This window comes from Gallus gallus, chromosome 30 (assembly GCF_016699485.2).
Source record: "Gallus gallus isolate bGalGal1 chromosome 30, bGalGal1.mat.broiler.GRCg7b, whole genome shotgun sequence".
Taxonomy (NCBI): domain Eukaryota; kingdom Metazoa; phylum Chordata; class Aves; order Galliformes; family Phasianidae; genus Gallus; species Gallus gallus.
The window spans coordinates 1-21,039 of NC_052561.1; the positions used below are offsets into that span (position 1 = coordinate 1).

A 21,039-nucleotide genomic window follows, 5' to 3' on the forward strand; every position below is an offset into this window, starting at 1 on the left:
TTCCCCCCCCATTTCCCCCTTTTACCCCCTTTTCCCCATTGCTTTCCCCACATCCCCCCCATTTCCTCATTATTTCCCCCCACTTCTCCCCACTATTTCCTCCTTCACCCCCCTTTTCCCCATTGCTTTCCCCTCTCCCCCCCACTTCCCCCCCATTTCCTCCTTATTTCCCCCCCCTTTTCCGCCCTATTCCCCCCCCCCCCCCCCATTTCCGCCCCCCACCTTTTCCCGGTGCCGCCCCCCCTCCGCGCTCCGTTTCCGTGCGTTGTTGGACGTTCCGCGGCCGCCCCAACAGCGCCGCTCCCGAACCGAACCGAACCGAACCGGGAAACCCAACCGGACCGAACAGAGACCCGAACCGGAAAAGCCAATCAGGATAGGACGGGGCTGAACCGAACGGGACCCGAACCGAACCGAATCGAACCGAGAAACCCAACAGGGATAGGAGGGGACCGACACCGGGATCCGAACCGAACCGAACCGAACCGGGGGGGGGGGGGGGGAACCGAACCGGGAAACCCAACAGGGACGGGACTGATCTGAACCGGGGCCGAACGGGACCCGAACCGAACCGAGAAACCCAACAGGGATAGGAGGGAGCCGACACCGGGATCCGAACCGAACCGGGGGGGGGGAAGGGGGGAACCGAACCGGGAAACCCAACGGGGATGGGACCGATCCGAACCGGGACCGAACGGGACCCGAACCGAACCGAGAAACCCAACAGGGATAGGAGGGAGCCGACACCGGGATCCGAACCGAACCGGGGGGGGGGAAGGGGGAACTCAACTGGGAAACCCAACAGGGACGGGACCGATCCGAACCGGGACCGAACGGGACCCGAACCGAACCGAGAAAACCAACAGGGATAGGAAGGGACCGACACCGGATCCGATCCGAACCGAGCCGGGACGGGGGGTGGGGGGGGAACACAACCGGGATGGGACCGACCCGAACCGGGACCGAACGGGACCCAAACTGCAGCCGAAATGAGGCTGGAAGGGAACCGAACCGGAAACCGAACCGGGCCATGGCGGTACCGGATCGGCCTTAAAACAGCCGCAGCTGTGAGGGGGCGGGGAGGGGGGTGGGGTCCTATGGGGCAATGGGATCTATGGGGAGGGGGGGGATCTATGGGGTAACGGGACCTATGGGGCGGGGGGGGGGGGGGGATCTATGGGGTTACGGGATCTATGGGGTAACGGGATCTATGGGGCAGGGGGGGGGGAATCTATGGGGTAACGGAATTGTGGGGGGGGGTCTATGGGGTAACGGGATCTATGGGGTGGGGATCTATGGGGCAATGGGATCTATGGGGCGGGGGGGATCTATGGGGTAACGGAATTGTGGGGGGGGGGGGTCTATGGGGTAACGGGATTATGGGGGGAGGGGATCTATGGGGTAACAGGATCTATGGGATGGGGATCTATAGGGCGGGGGGGGATCTATGGGGTAACGGGACTTATGGGGCGGGGGGGGATTTATGGGGGAACGGGATCTATGGGGCGGGGGGGGGATCTATGGGGTAATGGGATCTATGGGGCAATGGGATCTATGGGGCAATGGGACCTATGGGGCGGGGGGGGGCATTTATGGGGTAATGGGATCTATGGGGTGGGGGGGGGGGTCCTATGGGCCCCTCCGCCCCCCCAGAAAAGGAAACCCAACACCATCAGCCGGGGGGGTCCCCATAGGACTTTATTTGGGGGGGGTCCCCATCCCGTTATATATTGGGGGGGTCCATATCCGATCCCATCATCTTTTTTTTGGGGGGGGTCTCCGTCCCATCCCATCCATCCCATTATATTCGGGGGGTCCTCATCTCCATCGCTCTGAATATTCTCTTTTTCTTTGGGGGGGGTCCCCATCCCATTTTATTTTGGGGTGGGGGTCCCCATCTCATCCCATTCTATTTGGGGGGGTCCGCATCTCCATCGCCTCCCCATACTTTATTTCAGCGGGGGGGGGTCCCCATCCCATTCTATTTGGGGGGGGGGGGGTCCACATCTCCATTGCTTCCCACATACATTATTTTAGTGGGGGGGTCCCCATCCCATCCCATTTTATTTTGGGGTGGGGGTCCCCATCCCATCCCATCCTATTTGGGGAGGGGGGGGGGTCCACATCCCATCCCATTCTATTTGGGGGGGGGTCCACATCTCCATCGCTTCCCACATACATTATTTTAGTGTGTGGGGGGGTCCCCATCCCATTTTATTTTGGGGTGGGGGTCCCCATCCCCATGGGAGGTCCCCATCTCCATCACTTCCTATGTACATTATTTTAGCGGGGGGGGGGGGTTCCCATCCCATCCCATTCTATTTGGGGGGGGGTTCCACATCTCATCCCATTCTATTTGGGGGGGGGTCCACATCTCCATCGCTTCCCACATCCTTTATTTCAGCGGGGGGGGGGGGGTCCCCATCCCATCCCTTTTTATTTTAGGGGGTGCCCATCCCATTATACTGGGGGGGTCTCCGTGCCCCCTCCCCCTTCCTCCCCCCCCCCCCCAATTAAGCGTCAGTGCCCTTTGGGGACGTGGCCGTCCACGTAGAAGTTGCGGGTGACGCGCGGCAGAGTGAAGACAGCGCCCTCCAGCGGTGGGAGGAGCGTCAGCTGACAGCACAGCCGCGACTCCACGCGCAGCTGCGGCGCCGTGTCCAGGAGGTCCTCCTCCCTAATGAGGGGTGGAAATTAATTACGTTAATTAATTAGGGCTGGGGGTCTCCTAAGGGGGTGTTATGGTGGGAGGAGGGGGGATTTGTGGGAGAAATGGGGGCACGGGGAGGGCTGGGGGGGGGGATGTGCAGGAGGTGCTCCTCGTTAAGGGTGAGGAGGCAGATAGTAATTAAGTTAATTAATTGGGATGTGGGGGTATGGGGGGGGTGTCCTGAGGGGGTGTCACAGTCGTGAGGTGATGGTGGGAGGGGGATATGGGGGTGTATGGGGAGCAAAGGAGGGGGTATAGGGGGGTGTAAGGGTGGCTGTGTCCAGGAGGTCCTCCTCCCTAATGAGGGGAGGAAATTAATTATGTTAATTAGTTGGGAGGCTGGGGGTCTCCTAAGGGGGTGTTATGGTGGGAGGGGGTGGGATTTGTGGGGAGAAATGGGGGCACGGGGAGGGTTGGGGGGGGGGGATGTGCAGGAGGTGCTCCTTGTTAAGGGTGAGGAGGCAGATATTAATTAAGTTAATTAATTGGGATGCGGGGGTATGGGGGGGGGGGGTGTCACAGTTGTGAGGTGATGGTGGGAGGGGGATATGGGGGTGTATGGGGGGCAGAGGAGGGGGTATAGGGGGGTGTAAGGGTGGCTGTGTCCAGGAGGCCCTCCTCCCTAATGAGGGGAGGAAATTAATTACGTTAATTAATTGGGGCTGGGGGTCTCCTAAGGGGGTGTTATGGTGGGAGGGGGTGGGATTTGTGGGGAGAAATGGGGGCACGGGGAGGGGTGAGTAATGGGGGGGGATGTCCAGCAGGTCCTCCTTCTTAAGGGTGAGGAGGTAGATATTAATTAAGTTAATTAATTGGGATGCGGGGGTATGGGGGGGGTGTCCTGAGGGGGTGTCACAGTCGTGAGGTGATGGTGGGAGGGGAATATGGGGGTGTAGGGGGGGCATAGGGGGGTGTATGGGGGGGGCATAGGGGGGTGTAAGGGTGGCTGTGTCCAGGAGGATCTCCTCCCTAATGGGGGGGGGGGGGGGAATTAATTAAGTTAATTGATTAAGGGAAAAGGGACATTGGGGGGGGAGGGGGTCCTGAGGGGGGGGGGGGGGATTTGGGGGAACCAATGGGAGTATGAGGTGGGGGGGGGGGCAGTAAGTTGGGGGGAGGGTCCATTTGGGGAGGGGGGCTGTGGGGTTTTTTTTGGGGGGGGTCTCAGGGAGTGTTTGGTGGGGGCGGTGTTTTTATTTGGGGGGGGGTTTACCTCTCGCAGGGGGGGGGCAGATGCTCCAGGTGTGGGGCGCTGACGTAGACGTGGCACGTGGAGCACGCCAGGGACGCCTCGCACGCCCCTATGGGGGAGCATATATGGGGTGGGGGGGGGGGAAGGAGAAGGTGGACACCCAGGACCCCCCCCCCCATCCTAATCCCAATCCCATTCCTGATCCAATCCCCCCCCATCCTAATCCCAATCCCATTCCTGATCCAATCCCCCCCCATCCTAATCCCAATCCCATTCCCGATCCAATCCCCCCCCCCCAATCCTAATCCCAATCCCATTCCCGATCCAATCCCCCCCCCCCCCCAATCCTAATCCCAATCCCATTCCCGATCCAATCCCCCCCCCAATTCCATTCCCAATCCAATCCCCCCCCCCAAACCCAGTCCCAATCCCATTCCCGGCGCCACTCCCCCCCCCAATCCTACTCCCAGGCCCCATTCCTGCTTCCTGCCCCATTCCCACACCCCACAACCCCTGACCCCCCCCCCCACCCCCCCATTGCCCCCCACACCCCTATAGGAACCCTGCACTCCCATTCCCGCACCCCCACCCCGCATCCCATAACCCCCACAGGAACCCCACAGCCCCCATTCCCGAACCCCACACACCCTATAGGAACCCCGCGCCTCCTGACCGCCCCGCACCCCCATCCTACGCCCCCTATAGGAACCCCGCACCCCCATAACAGCACCCCTATAGGAACCCCACACCCCCATAACAGAACCCGCTACAGGAACCCTTCACCTGACCCCCCCCCCCACCCCACACCCCCATAACAGCACCCCCCTATAGGAACCCCCCACCCGCCCACCCCGCACCCCCATAACAGCACCCCCATAGGAACCCCACACCCCGTACCCCCTATGGGAACCCCACACCCCCACCCCGCACCCCCATAACAGCACCCCTATAGGAACCCCCCACCCCGCACCCCCTATGGGAACCCCGCAGCCCCATAACAGCACCCCCTATAGGAACTCGACACCCCCGCACCCCCCTAAGGGAACCTCATACCCCCATAACAGCACCCCCATAGGAACCCCACACCCGACCCCCCCCCCACACCCCCATAACGGCACCTCTATAGGAACCCCTCACCCCACCCCCCCCTCCCCACCCCACACCCCCATAACAGCACCCCCATAGGAGCCCCCCTATGGGAACCCCGCACCCCCATAACAGCACCCCTATAGGAACCCCTCACCCCGTACCCCCCTATGGGAACCCCACACCCCCCCCCCACCCCACACCCCCATAACAGCACCCCTATAGGAACCCCACACCCCCACGCCGCACCCTCCTATGGGAACCCCACACCCCCATAACAGCACTCCTATAGGAACCCCTCACCCCGTACCCCCCTATAGGAACGCCCCCCGCCCCCCCCGTACCCTCAATGGGAACGCCGCACTCCCGGGCGAGCTGCAGGACGTTGTCCCCCACGCGGCCCCGCGCCTCCACCCTCCGCCCCGCGCTGTCCACGAACACCACGTTCACCCTACGGAAGAGACCCGGGGGGGGTCAGCACCGTGTAGGGGTCCCCCCCCGCGCCCCCTTCGCCCCCGCCCCGCACCCACACGGCTCTCTCGGGCTCCTCCGCCGCCGCGGTTCCGCACAGACGCCGCACCGCAGCGCTGCGCAGCAACCGCCGCCACAGCGCCCCCGTGGGGGCGGCCATGTTGGGCGCCACGTGACCGGGCCGCGTGACCGCAGCGTCATCAGGCTGCGACGGAAGTGGCTCAACAGCCAAGCAGGAACGAAGGGAGGGGGCGTGGCTTAGAGAGTGTATAAAGGCTACGCGAGGGGGCGTGGCTTAGAGTTCCATTAGGAGCAATGGAGGAAGCGTGGCACAGGAACTAACGAAGGGGGCGTGGCTTAGAGCGTGAATAGGGGCTATGCGAGGGGGCGTGGCTTGGATGGGGGCGTGGCTTAAAGTTCCATTGGGACCAACGGAGGGGGCGTGGCTTAAAGGTCCATTGGGACCAATGGAGGGAGCGTGGCATAGGAACTAATGGAAGGGGCGTGGCTTAGAGCGTGAATAGGGGCTACGCGAGGGGGCGTGGCCTGGAGGGGGCGTGGCTTAAAGTTCCATTAGGACCAATGGAGGGGGTGTGGCTTAGAGCGTGAATAGGGGCTACGCGAGGGGGCGTGGCTTGGATGGGGGGCGTGGCTTAAAGGTCCATTGGGACCAATGGAGGGGCGTGGCTGGGGGGGGGGGGGGCACACACATATAATGTGGTTTCTTTTAGGTGGGGGGGGGGGAAACAACACAGGGGGGTCCCAGAAATGGAGGGGGGGACCAAAAGGGGTCCCATGGATGATGGGGGGGCACATATAGGGGTCTTAGAATGGGGGGAGGGGGGGGGGGGGGGGGGCGCACCAGAGAGGTCTATTAGGCAAAGAGGAAGGGGAATGGGGGGGGGGGATTCCCATTAGGACTAATGAGACCAAAGCAAAGTTGGGGGGGGGGGGTTGATATAAATATAGCTTTACTTTTGAGAAGAGTTTGTCCTTTTTGGGGGGGGGGGGAAGGACAGAGCGCCCCCCCCCCCCCCCCCCACCCCCCCCCCCCCCCCCCACCCCCCCCCCCCCCCCCCCCCCCCCCCCCCCCCCCCCCCCCCCCCCCCCCCCCCCCCCCCCCCCCCCCCCCCCCCCCCCCCCCCTCCCCCCCCCCCCCCCCCCCCCCCCCCCCCCCCCCCCCAGCAAAAATAAATCCACGCTGAAATGTAATGGGAGTTAAAAAATGGGGGGGGGGGGGAGGGACACCCCTAAAATGGGGAGAAATGGCCCCAAAATGGGGATTTTCAAATGGGGGGGGGCGAAGGGTGTGACCCCCCCCCCATACTGTGAGCCATAGGGGAAACGTGGCCCCAAAATGATGGGGGGGGGACCTAAAATGGGGGAAATGGCCCCCAAATGGGGACATTTCCATGGGGGGGGGGGAAGGGGGGGGGGACACAGTCCCAAAGTGGGGGTGTTGGGGTGGACACAGTCCCAAAGTGGGGGGGGGGACACCCCTAAAATGGGAAGAAATGGCCCCAAAATGGGGATTTTCCCATTGAGGGGGGGGGGGGGGGGAAGAGAGGGTCTGACCCCCCCCCTCCTTTGTGCAATGGGGGGGGGGGGGGGCACAGCAATGCCTTAAAACTAATTAAAAACCAATCTGTTTTCATGATAGTGAGATTAGCGGGGGAGGGGGGGGGGAGGGGGGGGGGTATTTATTCGGGGGGGGGTCCTTAAAAGATGCGCTTCCGCTTCAGGTAGGAGTCGGCGTAGTGCCCCCCCAGGCCCTGGGAGTGCTGCCCCACATAGCAGCCTTCGGGGCTGCGCTCGGGGGGGGGCAGCAGCTGAGACCACGGCCTCTTGGGGGGGGGGGGGGGCACGGGGGTCTGTAATATAGAGGGGGGGGGGGGGGAAGGGGGACACATTTACATCCCAACATCTCAGTGCCCCCCCCCCGCCCCATAGAGCCCTCCCCTCAATAAAGCCCACCCCACGACAGAGCCCCCCCCCCCCAAAGAACCCTCCTCCCCAGAGCTCACCCCCATAGACCCCCCCACAGACCCTCCCATAGAGAATCCCCCCTCAACAAAGACCCCCCCCCCATAGGGCCCCCCCTACAGGGCCCTCTGACAGCAGCCCCCATAGAGCCCCCCCGAGACCCTCAAGAGCCCCCCCAGACTCCCCAATAGACCCCCCCCCAATAAAGCCCCCTCCAATAGAGCCCCCCCAACAGAGCCTTCCCTAATAGGCCCCCCCCCACAGATCCCCCCCTGACCCCCCCACAGACCCCCCCCTCAATAGAGCCCCCCCTTTCCCAAAGCCCCCCCCCCCCATAAACCCATATGAAATTAGGGGGGAGTCTCACCTTGGGGGGGGCACCGTGCGATGCTGATGGCGTGGGGGGAACAATGGGGGTCTGGGTGGAAAGGGGGGCACAATGTGGGGGGGGCACGATGGGGATCTGTGGGGCAGAAGGAGATCTGTGGGTTTCACGGCAGGATCTATGGGGCAGAGGGAATCTACGGGCAGAGCAAATCGATGGGGCAGAGGGGGATCTGTGGGGTTCAGAGTGGGGTCTGTGGGGTTCAGAAAAGGATCTATGGGGTTCAGATAGGATCTATGGGGCTCAGAGCAGGATCTATGGGGCTCAGAGAAGGATCTGTGGGGTTCAGAGAGGGATCTGTGGGGTTCAGAGCGGGGTCTGTGGGGCTCAGAGCGGGGTCTGTGGGGTTCAGAGAAGGATCTATGGGGTTCAGAGCGGGATCTGTGGGGTTCAGAGAGGGGTTTGTGGGGTTCAGAGAAGGATCTGTGGGGTTCAGAGAGGGGTTTGTGGGGTTCAGAGAAGGATCTGTGGGGTTCAGAGAAGGATCTATGGGGTTCAGAGCAGGATCTGTGGGGTTCAGAGCGGGATCTGTGGGGTTCAGAGAAGGGTCTGTGGGGTTCAGAGAAGGATCTGTGGGGTTCAGAGCGGGATCTGTGGGGTTCAGAGAGGGGTTTGTGGGGTTCAGAGAAGGATCTATGGGGTTCAGAGTGGGGTCTCTGGGGTTCAGAGCGGGGTCTGTGGGGTTCAGAGCGGGATCTGTGGGGTTCAGAGAGGGGTTTGTGGGGTTCAGAGAAGGATCTGTGGGGTTCAGAGAGGGGTCTATGGGGTTCAGAGAAGGATCTGTGGGGTTCAGAGCGGGATCTGTGGGGTTCAGAGCGGGATCTGTGGGGCAGCCCCACACGTACCCCCTCAGCAGCAGCTCCAGGCGATGGCAGCAGTGGTTCTCTGAGGGCCGATGCGATCCGCGCTGTGGGGCCGGTGCCCAAAATGCTGTGGGGTGGCAGCGCCAACGGTTTGGGGGCAGCGATGCCTGGGGGGGGGTGAGAAAGAGCTCCATGGGGTGCTATGGGGCAGCTCTATGGGGCGGCAGCGCCAATGCGTGGGGGGCAGCGATGTCTGGGGGGGGGAGGTGAGAAAGAGCTCTATGGGGTGGCGCTATGGGGCGGCAGCGCCAATGCTTGGGGGGCAGTGATGCCTGGGTGGGGGGGGATGAGAAAGAGCTCTATGGGGTGCTATGGGGCAGCGCTATGGGGCAGCAGTGTCAACACTTGGGGGGCAGCAATGCCTGGGGGGGGGTGAGGGAAGAAGAGCTCTATGGGGCGGCGCTATGGGGCAGCAGCACCAACGCTTGGGGGGCAGTGATGCCTGGGGAGGGGGGGGGTGAGGAAGAGCTGTATGGGCTGCTATGGGGCAGTGCTATGGGGCAGCAGCACCAACGCTTGGGGGGCATCAATGCCTGGGGGGGGGGGTGAGAAAGAGCTCTATGGGGTGGCGCTATGGGGCAGCAGCGCCAATGCTTGGGGGGCAGCGATGCCTGGGGCGGGGGGGGGGGGATGAGAAAGAGCTCTGTGGGGTGCTATGGGGCAGCGCTATGGGGCAGCAGTGTCAACACTTGGGGGGCAGCAATGCCTGGGGGGGGGGGTGAGGGAAGAAGAGCTCTATGGGGCAGCGCTATGGGGCAGCAGCGCCAATGCTTGGGGGGCAGTGATGCTTAGGGGGGGGGGGATTAGAAAGAGCTCAATGGGGCGGCAGCGCCAATGCTTGGGGGGCAGCGATGCCTGGGGAGGGGGGGGGTGAGAAAGAGCTCTATGGGGCGGCGCTATGGGGCGGCGCTACGGGGCGGCGCTATGGGGCTGACCGGTGATGCTGGGCGGCAGCAGACTGCGCAGGTTGAGGTACGGATTGCGGGGGATCCGGAAGTCCTTCGGCGGTTCCCCCAACAGCGACCCCTACAACGACAACGCCGCCCCGTCAGCCCTTGGAGGACCACCAACACCCAACCCCGGGTGTTGTCACCTTAACTCAGCTTTGGGTCCTCCCAGTTCCACCACAGAGACCTCCAAGGGGACAACCACTGCGCCACCACCCCTTGGAGGTCCTCCAACACCCGACCCCGGCTGTTGTCACCTCAACTTGGTGGCTTTGAGTCCCCCCACCCCACCACTGAGACCTCCAAGGGGACAACCGCGGTGCCGTCACCCCTTGGAGTACCACCAACACCCGACCCCGGCTGTCGTCACCTTAACTCAACTTTGGGTCCCCCTACCCCCATCACTCAGACCTCCAATGGGACAACCGCTGTGTCGTCACCCCTTGGAGATCCTCCAACACCCAACCCCGACTGTTGTCACCTCAACTTGGTGGCTTTGGGTCCCCCAATGCCACCACTGAGACCTCCAAGGGGACAATCTCTGTGTCACCACCCCTTGGAGGACCACCAACTCCCAACCCCGGCTGTTGTCACCTCAACTTGGTGGCTTTGGGTCCCCCAATGTCACCACTGAGACCTCCAAGGGGACAACCGCGGTGCCGTCACCCCTTGGAGGTCCTCCAACACCCGACCCCGGCTGCTGTCACCTTAACTCAGCTTTGGGTCCCCCAATGCCACCACTCAGACCTCCAAGAGGACAACCACTGCGCTGTCACCCTTGGAGGACCACCAACACCCGACCCCGGCTGTTGTCACCTCAACTTGATGGCTTTCAGTCCCCCAATGCCACCACTGAGACCTCCAAGGGGACAACCGCTGCGCCAACACCCCTTGGAGGACCACCAACACCCGACCCCGGATGTCGTCACCTTAACTCAGCTTTGGGTCCTCCCAGTTCCACCACTCAGACCTCCAAGGGGACAACCACAGTGTCGTCACCCCTTGGAGGACCACCAACACCCGACCCCGGCTGCTGTCACCTCAACTTGGTGGCTTTGGGTCCCCCAATGTCACCACTCAGACCTCCAAGGGGACAATCTCTGTGTCACCACCCCTTGGAGGACCACCAACCCCCAACCCCGGCTGTCATCACCATAACTCAGCTTTGGGTCCCCCCAATGCCACCACTCAGACCTCCAAGTGGACAACTGCGGTGCCGTCACTCCTTGGAGGACCACCAACTCCCAACCCCGGCTGCTGTCACCTCAACTTGGTGGCTTTGGGTCCCCCATTGCCACCACTCAGACCTCCAAGGGGACAACCGCTGCGCTGCCACCCCTTGGAGGTCCTCCAACACCCAACCCCGGGTGTTGTCACCTCAACTCAGCTTTCAGTCCCCCAATGCCACCACTCAGACCTCCAAGGGGACAATCTCTGTGTCACCACCCCTTGGAGGACCACCAACACCCAACCCCGGCTGTTGTCACCTTAACTCAGCTTTGGGTCCCTCCACCCCCATCACTCAGACCTCCAAGGGGACAACCGCTGCGCTGTCACCCCTTGGAGGACCACCAACTCCCAACCCCGGCTGTTGTCACCTCAACTTGGTGGCTTTCAGTCCCCCAATGCCACCACTCAGACCTCCAAGGGGACAACCGCTGCGCCAACAACCCTTGGAGGACTACCAACACCCAACCCCGGCTGTTGTCACCTTAACTCAGCTTTGGGTCCCCCAATGCCACCCCTCAGACCTCCAAGGGGACAACCACAGTGTCGTCACCCCTTGGAGGACCACCAACACCCGACCCTGGCTGTTGTCACCTTAACTTGGTGGCTTTGGGTCCCCCAATGCCACCACTCAGACCTCCAAGGGGACAACCGTGGTGCTGTCACCCCTTGGAGGTCCTCCAACACCCAACCCCGGCTGTTGTCACCTTAACTCAGCTTTGGGTCCCCCAATGCCACCACTCAGACCTCCAAGGGGACAACCGCGGTGCCGTCACCCCTTGGAGGACCACCAACACCCGACCCTGGGTATCCTCACCTTAACTCAGTTGGCTTTGGGTCCCCCAATGCCACCTCTCAGACCTCCAAGGGGACAACCACTGCACCGTCACCCCTTGGAGGACCACCAACACCTGACCCCAGCTGTTGTCGCCTTAACTCAGCTTTGGGTCCCCCAATGCCACCACTCAGACCTCCAAGGGGACAACCACTGCGCTGTCACCCCTTGGAGGACCACCAACACCCAACCCCGGCTGCTGTCACCTTAACCACCCCTCAGACAGGTGAGGTGAGCTCACCGTGGCGGCGGCGCTCCGCCTGTTGTTGGTGCTCAGGAGGGATGCGGTCAATGAGGGGCCGTCCCGATCCGCCGCCATGGCAACGCCCCCCACCGGGGGACATGGGGGGACGTCACCGCCTGTAGGGGGGGGAAGACAGCGGGAATGGGGCCTGGAAGGTCACGGAAGGGGTTGGAAAGGTCATGGAAGGTCACAGATGTGGTTGGGAAGAGCATGGAAGGGGTTGGAAAGGTCATGGAAGGTCATAGAAGGATTGGGAAGGTCATGGAAGGTCACAGGAGGGGTTGGGAAGGTCATGGAAGGTCAGAGAAGGGGCTGGAAAGGTCATGAAAGGTCACAGAAGGGGTTGGAAAGGTCATGGAAGGTCAGAGAAGGGGTTGGGAAGGTCATGGAAGGTCAGAGAAGGGTTGGAAGGGTCATGGAAGGTCACAGATGGGGCTGGAAAGGTCATGGAAGGTCAGAGAAGGGTTGGAAGGGTCATGGAAGGTCACAGAAGGGGTTGGAAGGGTCATGGAAGGTCACAGAAGGGGTTGGAAGGGTCATGGAAGGTCACAGGAGGGGTTGGAAAGGTCATGGAAGGTCACAGAAGGGGTTGGGAAGGTCATGGAAGGTCACAGAAGGGGTTGGAAAGGTCATGGAAGGTCACAGAAGGGGGTGGAAAGGTCATGGAAGGTCACAGGAGGGGTTGGAGAGGTCATGGAAGGTCAGAGAAGGGGTTGGAAAGGTCACGGAAGGTCACAGATGGAGCTGGAAAGGTCATGGAAGGTCAGAGAAGGGCTGGAAAGGTCATGGAAGGTCATAGAAGGGGTTGGAAAGGTCATGGAAGGTCACAGAAGTGGCTGGAGAGGTCATGGAAGGTCACAGAAGGGGTTGGAAAGGTCATGGAAGGTCACAGAAGGGGTTGGAAGGGTCATGGGAGGTTACAGAAGGGGTTGGAAAGGTCATGGAAGGTCATAGAAGGGGTTGGAGAGGTCATGGAAGGTCACAGAAGGGGTTGCAAGGGTCCCGGAAGGTCAGAGAATGGATCAGAAGGGTCCTGGAAGGTCCTCAAAGGTCAGAGAATGAGTTGGAAAGGTCCTGGAAGGTCACAGGATAGGTCAGAAAGGTCCTGGAAAGTCTTAGGATAGGTTGGAAGGGTCCTGGAAGGTCACAGAGCCATGGGATTGGTTGGGAAGGTCCTGGAAGGTCACAGAAGCACAGGTTGGGTTGGGAAGGTCCTGGAAGGTTACAGAACCACAGGTTGGGTTGGGAAGGTCCTGGAAGGTGCCGTACCGGTGGCGGTGTCCCCCAGCAGCGGCGCAGCGTTCAGTGCTGGCATTCCCACAATGCCGCGGGGCAGCGCCCCCAGTGGTGCCTCCCCCAGCAGCCCCGGCTTCTGCAACGAAATGCACCCAAATCCCACCTTTTTCACCCCAAAACTGCCCAATTTCACCCCAAATCCTCCCCCACCCCCCCCCCCACCTCCCCATTACCCGCATTGGGTTCTGCAGCGCCGACTGCAGCACAGTGGGGCAGAACGGCAGCAATGGGGCAGCACCGAGGAGACCTATGGGGCACAAACACACATATGGGGCTGAGAGCGGCCGCTATGGGGCCAACACCCAATGTTATGGGGCTGCCACCCAACACTATGGGGCCACCTCCTTACCCTGCTTGCCCCCCTGGCGCTATGGGGCAGACACCCAATGCTATGGGGCAGCCCCCCCTTACCCCGTTTGCCCCCCAGGGCTCCGCGCAGCAGTGGGGCAGCAGTGGGGCTGCGGAGGGCACTGAGGATCTGCAGCAGTGTGGGGTCGGGGAGGAGCCCTCGGCCACGGCTCTGAGCCTGCAAAAATGGGGCAAAAAAAGGCCAAAATTGGGCAAATCATTCCCAATGGGGACCTTCGGAGACCCAATCCCATGAGGAGAGACCCTAAAAATGCCATAAATGGGCCTTTTTGTTGGGTTGGGAGGAGGAAAATCCCCCACTTGTGGAGGATTTGCCCCCCAATTTGGTGCCTGTTGGAGCCCCATTCCCATAACGAGAGACCCTAAAAATGCCGTTAGTGGGATTGTGCTGTGCTGGGAGAAGGAAAATCCCAAATTCAGTCGGAATTCCCCAACTTGGGGCCCATTGGAGCCCCATTCCCACACCCAGAGAACCTAAAAAATGCCACCAACGGGATTTGGTTGGGTAGGCAGAAGAATAAACCCCAAATTTCGGTGAAATTATACCCTTTTTGGCTCACTGGAGCCCCATTCCCACCACCAGGAATGCGGCAGAGGGGGATTTGGTTGGGTCGGCAGAAGGAAAACCCCCACATTCGGTCGGAATTCCCCCACTTTGGGGCCCAACGGAGCCCCATTCCCACCCCAACGACCGCCCCACGGTGCTCCCGGTGGGCACGGAGCGGCGCCGGCCCCCCTACGGCGGCCATACCGCGGTGCGGACGGCGATGAGGGCGGGCAGCATCTGGTGGCCGGGCAGCCCCGGGGCACAGAAGGACACACAGACACGGTTGCCGCCGATGAGAGCCCCGTCCATGGCGGCCTGCACGCGTTCAGCCGCGTCCGCACAGTCGTATTCCAGCACGGCAAAACTCAGCGGCTGCCCGTCCGGCCCGTAGGCCAACTGAGGGGTACAGGGATGGAGCTGTCACCAAACCCAACGTCTGTGTCCAAAAAACCCAATGTCTGTACCCAAAAACCCAACATCTGCCCAAAAAACCAATGTCCGAGCCCAAGAACCCAAAATCTGTGCCCAACAACCCAACGTCTGTACCCAAAAACCCAACGTCTGCCCAAAAAGCCAATGTCTGTGCCCAAAAAACCCAACGTCTGAGCCCAACAACCCAACGTCTGCCCAAAAAGCCAATGTCTGTGCCCAAAAAACCCAACGTCTGAGCCCAACAACCCAACGTCTGCCCAAAAACCAACGTCTTGACCCAAAAACCCGATGTCTGTGCCCAAAACCCCAACGTCCAACAACCCAATGTCCGAGCCCAAGAACCCAACGTCTGTGCCCAAAAAACCAATGTCTGTGCCCAAAAAACCAACGTCTTGACCCAAAAAACCAACGTCTGTGCCCAAAAAACCAACGTCTGCGCCCCAAAACCAAACATCTGCACAAAAAACCCAAGGTCTTGACCCAAAAACCCAACGTCTGTGCCCAAAAACCCAACGTCCGCACCCAACAACCCAACGTATGTGCCCAAAAAACCCAATGTCTGTGCCCAAAAACCCAACGTCTGCCCAAAAAGCCAATGTCTGTGCCCCAAAACCCAACGTCTGAGCCCAACAACCCAACATCTGCCCAAAAACCAAAGGTCTTGACCCAAAAACCCGATGTCTGTGCCCAAAACCCCAACGTCCAACAACCCCATGTCCGAGCCCAAGAACCCAACGTCTGTGCCCAAAAAACCAATGTCTGTGCCCAAAAAACCAACGTCTTGACCCAAAAAACCAACGTCTGTGCCCAAAAAACCAACGTCTGCGCCCCAAAACCCAACGTCTGCACAAAAAACCCAAGGTCTTGACCCAAAAACCCAACGTCTGTGCCCAAAAACCCAACGTCCGCACCCAACAACCCAACGTCTGTGCCCAAAAAACCCAACGTCTGTGCCCAAAAAACCCAACGTCTGCCCAAAAAACCCAACGTCTGTGCCCAAAAACCCAACGTCTGAGCCCAACAACCCAACGTCTGCCCAAAAACCAACGTCTTGACCCAAAAACCCGATGTCTGTGCCCAAAAAACCAACGTCTGAGCCCCAAAACCCAACGTCTGAGCCCAACAACCCAACGTCTGCCCAAAAACCAACGTCTTGACCCAAAAACCCAACGACTGCGCCCAAAAACCCAACGTCTGAGCCCAACAACCCAATGTCCGAGCCCAAGAACCCAACGTCTGTGCCCAAAAAACCAATGTCTGTGCCCAAAAAACCAACGTCTGCGCCCCAAAACACCAACGTCTGCGCCCCAAAACCCAACATCTGCACAGAAAACCCAAGGTCTTGACCCAAAAACCCAACGTCTGTGCCCAAAAACCCAACGTCTGCACCCAACAACCCAACGTCTGTGCCCAAAAAACCCAATGTCTGTGCCCAAAAACCCAACGTCTGCCCAAAAACCCAATGTCTGTGCCCCAAAACCCAACGTCTGAGCCCAACAACCCAACATCTGCCCAAAAACCAAAGGTCTTGACCCAAAAACCCAACGTCTGCGCCCAAAAACCCAACGTCCGCACCCAACAACCCAACGTCTGCCCAAAAAACCAATGTCTGTACCCAAAAAACCAAAGGTATTGACCCAAAAACCCAACGTCTGTGCCCAAAAAACCAATGTCCGAGCCCGAGAACCCAACATCTGCCCAAAAACCAAAGGTCTTGACCCAAAAACCCAACATCTGCCCAACAACCCAACGTCTGCGCCCCCCCCCCATCCCCGCATCCCCACAGCAATGCAGCCCCCACTCCCAAACCCACCCCCCCAAACCCACCCCCCACCCCATAACCCCCCCCCAACCCCATACCTGACAGAACGTGGGACCGCACACCCCCGAGAAGACCCTCCAGAGCCCCTCCCCATCTCCATATCCCCACAGCAACGCACCCCCCACCCCATAGACCCCCCAACCCCATACCCGACAGAACGTGGGGCCGCACACCCCCGAGAAGACCCTCCAGAGCCCCTCCCCACCCCCATATCCCTACCGCAACGCACCCCCCACCCCATAACCCCCCCAACCCCATACCTGACAGAACGTGGGGCCGCACACCCCCAAGAAGACACCCCAAAGCCCCTCCCCACCCCCATATCCCTACCGCAACATACCCCCCACCCCATAACCCCCCCCAAACCCATACCTGACACAATGTGGGGCCGCACACCCCCGAGAAGACCCTCCAGAGCCCCTCCCCACCCCCATATCCCTACCGCAACGCACCCCCCACCCCATAACCCCCCCCAACCCCATACCTGACAGAACGTGGGGCCGCACACCCCCAAGAAGACCCTCCAGAGCCCCTCCCCACCCCCATATCCCTACCGCAACGCACCCCCCACCCCATAGACCCCCCAACCCCATACCTGACAGAACGTGGGGCCGCACACACCCAAGAAGACCCCCCGGAGCCCCTCCCCATCCCCATATCCCCTCACCAACATACCCCCCACCCCCCTTACCCCATACCTGACAGAACGTGGGGCCGCACACCCCCGAGAAGACCCTCCAGAGCCCCTCCCCATCCCCATATCCCCTCACCAACATACCCCCCACCCCATAACCCCCCCCAACCCCATACCTGACACAATGTGGGGTCACTCACCCCCGAGAAGACCCTCCAAAGCCCCTCCCCATCCCCATATCCCCACAGAAACACACCCCCCCGCCCCCCCACCCCATAACCCCCCCAACCCCATACCTGACACAATGTGGGGCCGCACACCCCCAAGAAGACCCTCCAGAGCCCCTCCCCACCCCCATATCCCTACCGCAACCCACCCCCCACCCCATAGACCCCCCAACCCCATACCTGACAGAACGTGGGGCCGCACACCCCCAAGAAGACCCCCCAGAGCCCCTCCCCATCTCCATATCCCCACAGCAAGGCACCCCCTACCCCATAGACCCCCCAACCCCATACCTGACAGAACGTGGGGCCGCACACCCCCGAGAAGACCCTCCGGAGCCCCTCTCCGTCCGCGTACCCCCTGGGCAGCCCTTCCACGCACAAACAGCGCGTGTGCAAATCCTCCTCCTCCATCGCCGCCCCTCTCCCCTCGCACCGACGCACGAACAGCACGTGTGCCCCCAGGGCACGGCCCTGCAGCTCCGAGTGTGCGACGGCGGCCGCCTCCTCGTGCAAATACTCCACGAAGCCGTAGCCTTTGCAGCGCCCCGAAGTGCGGCCGTGCACCAACCGACAGCGCCCCACGGCGCCGTAGGGCCGCACCAACGCCTCCCACTGCTGCCAGCTGCAGCTCCGGGGCAGGTGGGCCACGCAGAGGACGGCGCTGCACGGCTGCAATTCTGCATGCAGGCGGTGACGGCGCTGCAGGCGCTGCATGGCGCGCGCGGCTTGAGAGGCGTCAGGCAGAGTGATGGAGGCTGAGGGGGGAAGGATATGGGGGGGGGGGGGGGAGGGGGTCAGCCGTGCCCCGCAGTGGACCCCTAAAGGATCCCAGGGGGCCTATGGGGTCATCTGTGCCCCCCAGTGGACACCAAAAGGATCCCAGCGGTCCTATGGGGTCATCTGTGCCCCCCAGTGGACCCCAGAAGGATCCCAGGGGTCCTATGGGGTCATCTGTGCCCCCCAGTGGATCCCAGAAGGATCCCAGGGGTCCTATGGGGTCATCTGTGCCCCCCAGTGGACACCAAAAGGATCCCAGGGGTCCTATGGGGTCATCTGTGCCCCCCAGTGGACACCAAGGACCCCAAGGACCCCAAAAGGAGACATGGATGGGATCCCAGTGGTCCTAAGGGGTCATCTGTGCCCCCCAGTGGACCCCAAAAGGATCCCAGGGGTCCTATGGGGTCATCTGTGCCCCCCCCGTGGACCCCAAAAGGATCCCAGCGGTCCTATGGGGTCATCTGTGCCCCCCAGTGGACACCAAAAGGATCCCAGGGGTCCTATGGGGTCATCTGCGCCCCCCAGTGGACCCCTAAAGGATCCCAGGGGTCCTATGGGGTCATCTGTGCCCCCCAGTGGACACCAAGGACCCCAAAAGGACCCAAGGATCCCATGGGTTGGATCCCAGTGGTCCTAAGGGGTCATCTGTGCCCCTCAGTGGACCCCAGAAGGATCCCAGGGGTCCTATGGGGTCATCTGTGCCCCCCAGTGGACACCAAGGACACCAAAAGGACACATGGGTTGGATCCCAGGGGTCCTATGAGGTCATCTGTGCCCCCCAATGGACACCAAGGACCCCAGTGAGCGCAAAAGGAGACATGGGTTGGATCCCAGTGGTCCTATGGGGTCACCCATGCCTCCCAGTGGACACCAAGGACCCCAAAAGGACCCAGGGATTGGATCCCAGGGGTCCTATGGGGTCATCTGTGCCCCCCAGTGGACCCCAAGAACCCCAAAAGGAGACATGGGTTGGATCCCAGTGGTCCTATGGGCTCACCTGTGCCCCCCCAGTGGATCCCAAGGACCCCGAAAGGACCCATGGGTTGGATCCCAGTGGTCCTATGGGGTCACCCATGGTCCGCAGTGGACCCCAAGGACCCCAAAAGGACCCATGGGTTGGATCCCAGTGGTCCTATGGGGTCACCTGTGTCCCCCAATGGACACCAAGGACCCCAAAAGGACACATGGGTTGGATCCCAGTGGTCCTATCCATGCCCTGCAAAGACTCCAAAAGGACCCATGGGGTCATCTGTGCCCTCCAAGATGACCCCAAGGGACACAAAGACCCCAAAAGGACCCCAAGAATGGATCCCGGTGGTCCTCCGAGGTCATCTGTGACCCCCAACCACCCCATGGACCCCAAAAGGACCCATAGGTGAAACCCTGGTGGTCCTATGGGGTCATGTGAGCCCCCCAAAGACCCCAAGAGGGCCCACAGATCAAACCCCAGTGGCCCTATAGGGTCATGTGAGCCCCCCAAGGACCCCAAGAGGGCCCATAGATCAAACCCCAGTGGCCCTACAGGGTCACGTGAGTTCCCCGGGGACCCCAATTGGGCCCACAGATCAAACCCCAGTGGCCCTATACGGTCACGTGAGCCCCCTAAGGACCCCAATAACGCCCATAGATCAGACCCCAGTGGCCCTGTAGGGTCACGTGAGCCCCCCAAGGACCCCAAGAGGGCCCACAGATCAAACCCCAGTGGCCCTATAGGGTCATGCAAGCCCCCCAAGGACCCCAAGAGGGCCCATAAATCAAACCCCAGTGGCCCTATAGGGTCATGTGAGCCCCCCAAGGACCCATAGATCAAACCCCAGTGGCCCTATAGGGTCACCACCTCCCACTCCCCGCTCGTTAATTACTCTCCCCACGTAATTAGCGCCGCTCACCCGTGCTGCTGTGTCTGTCCACAGAGCAGTGCTGCAGCTCGAAGTCGCGCAGCATTTCGTGCACCTTCTGAAAATGGGGGGGGGTCGGAGGGTGGCCCGGGGTGGGGGGGGGGGGGAGACGACACCCAAATATTCCCCAAATTGACCCCAAATTGGGCCCACTTTCTGCCCCACATAACGGGGAGGGCAATTGGAGGGTGGAGGTCCCAGATGTGTCCACCCCCCCCCTCCAATTCCACCTCAGCCCCAAATGATGCCTCATTATGGACCTCATCGCCCCCCCCTCAGAGTCCCCATTGCCCCCCCCAGGACCTCCCCCCCCCCAAATCACTTTACTGCCACCCCAAGAAAACCCAATACCCCCCCCAAGCGATGCCCCACTGCCCTCCATTCCCCCTTCAAGTCCCCACAGAAACCCCACTGCCCCCCTCGGGCCCCACTGCTCCCTTTATCCCCCCCCCCTCCCTAAGACCCCTCAGGCCTCTGCAGGCCTCACTCCCCCCCCTCAGCCCCCTGTAGGCCCCGCTCCCCCCTCCAGGCCCCACTTCGCTCCCCACCTGCTTGCTGACATCGGCGGGCAGTCCCCGGATGATCACTTTGCGGCGGTTCCGGAACTGCCGGGCGCTCACCTCGTTCGGGTCCAGCGGCGGAAGCTCCACATCTGGAACCCGATCCGCCGCCGCCGCCGCCGCCGCCGCCGCCGCCATTTTGGTTTCCCGCCTCCCTTCGACGCCGCCAACACACCGTTCCCCCATTGGCCCGCCGTCGGGAGTACGGAGGGCTCCGATTGGGCAGTGCGGAAAAAAAAAATAGCCGGGAGCAACGGCGGCGCGGATTGGCTGAAAGAAGCCGCTCGGGAGCATTGCGCCTTCGAATTGGGTGGAGCGGGAAGGGCACCGCCCCCTGCGGTTGCTCATTGGTTGGTTAGTAAAGGCCACGCCCCTCAGCGGTCCCGGCGCCGAGATTTAAAGGGACCGCGACGCACTCGGCCCTATCGGGGTCTAAACAGCCCCCCAGACCCGATAGAGACCCCAAATCCCGTAAGACCACCCCACCCACCAAGGAGCCTTCCTGCCCTATAGGGACCCCTGCCCCCCCCCACC

General features: G+C 61.5%; 2 protein-coding genes across 6 annotated transcripts; both read right to left on the bottom strand.

Moving 5' to 3' along the window:
* Positions 1-1,675: 1,675 nt before the first annotated feature.
* Positions 1,676-5,665, bottom strand: LOC107050964 (adrenodoxin-like protein, mitochondrial). 2 transcript variants are annotated; one of them, XM_025145839.3, is made up of 4 exons: positions 5,515-5,665; positions 5,333-5,439; positions 3,924-4,011; positions 1,676-2,677 (listed from the first exon to the last, which is right to left on the bottom strand). In XM_025145839.3, the coding sequence occupies exons 1-4, from the start codon at positions 5,658-5,660 to the stop codon at positions 2,521-2,523; spliced, it is 498 nt and encodes a 165-aa protein (XP_025001607.1). In that variant the 5' UTR covers positions 5,661-5,665; the 3' UTR covers positions 1,676-2,520. The 2 variants fall into 2 exon arrangements, with proteins under 2 accessions (XP_025001607.1, XP_015130121.2); XM_015274635.4 differs by having other exon boundaries at positions 5,519-5,637.
* A 2,089-nt stretch (positions 5,666-7,754) lies between these two features.
* Positions 7,755-20,657, bottom strand: LOC107050992 (ribonucleoprotein PTB-binding 1-like). 4 transcript variants are annotated; one of them, XM_040653963.2, is made up of 11 exons: positions 20,494-20,657; positions 19,937-20,003; positions 17,562-18,025; positions 14,360-14,551; positions 13,651-13,765; positions 13,413-13,486; positions 13,213-13,315; positions 11,941-12,059; positions 9,626-9,716; positions 8,673-8,757; positions 7,755-7,905 (listed from the first exon to the last, which is right to left on the bottom strand). In XM_040653963.2, the coding sequence occupies exons 1-11, from the start codon at positions 20,641-20,643 to the stop codon at positions 7,806-7,808; spliced, it is 1,560 nt and encodes a 519-aa protein (XP_040509897.1). In that variant the 5' UTR covers positions 20,644-20,657; the 3' UTR covers positions 7,755-7,805. The 4 variants fall into 4 exon arrangements, with proteins under 4 accessions (XP_040509897.1, XP_040509898.1, XP_025001549.2 ...); XM_040653964.2 differs by having other exon boundaries at positions 7,791-7,860; XM_025145781.3 differs by lacking the exons at positions 7,755-7,905; positions 8,673-8,757 and adding an exon at positions 8,780-9,545.
* Positions 20,658-21,039: the final 382 nt, after the last annotated feature.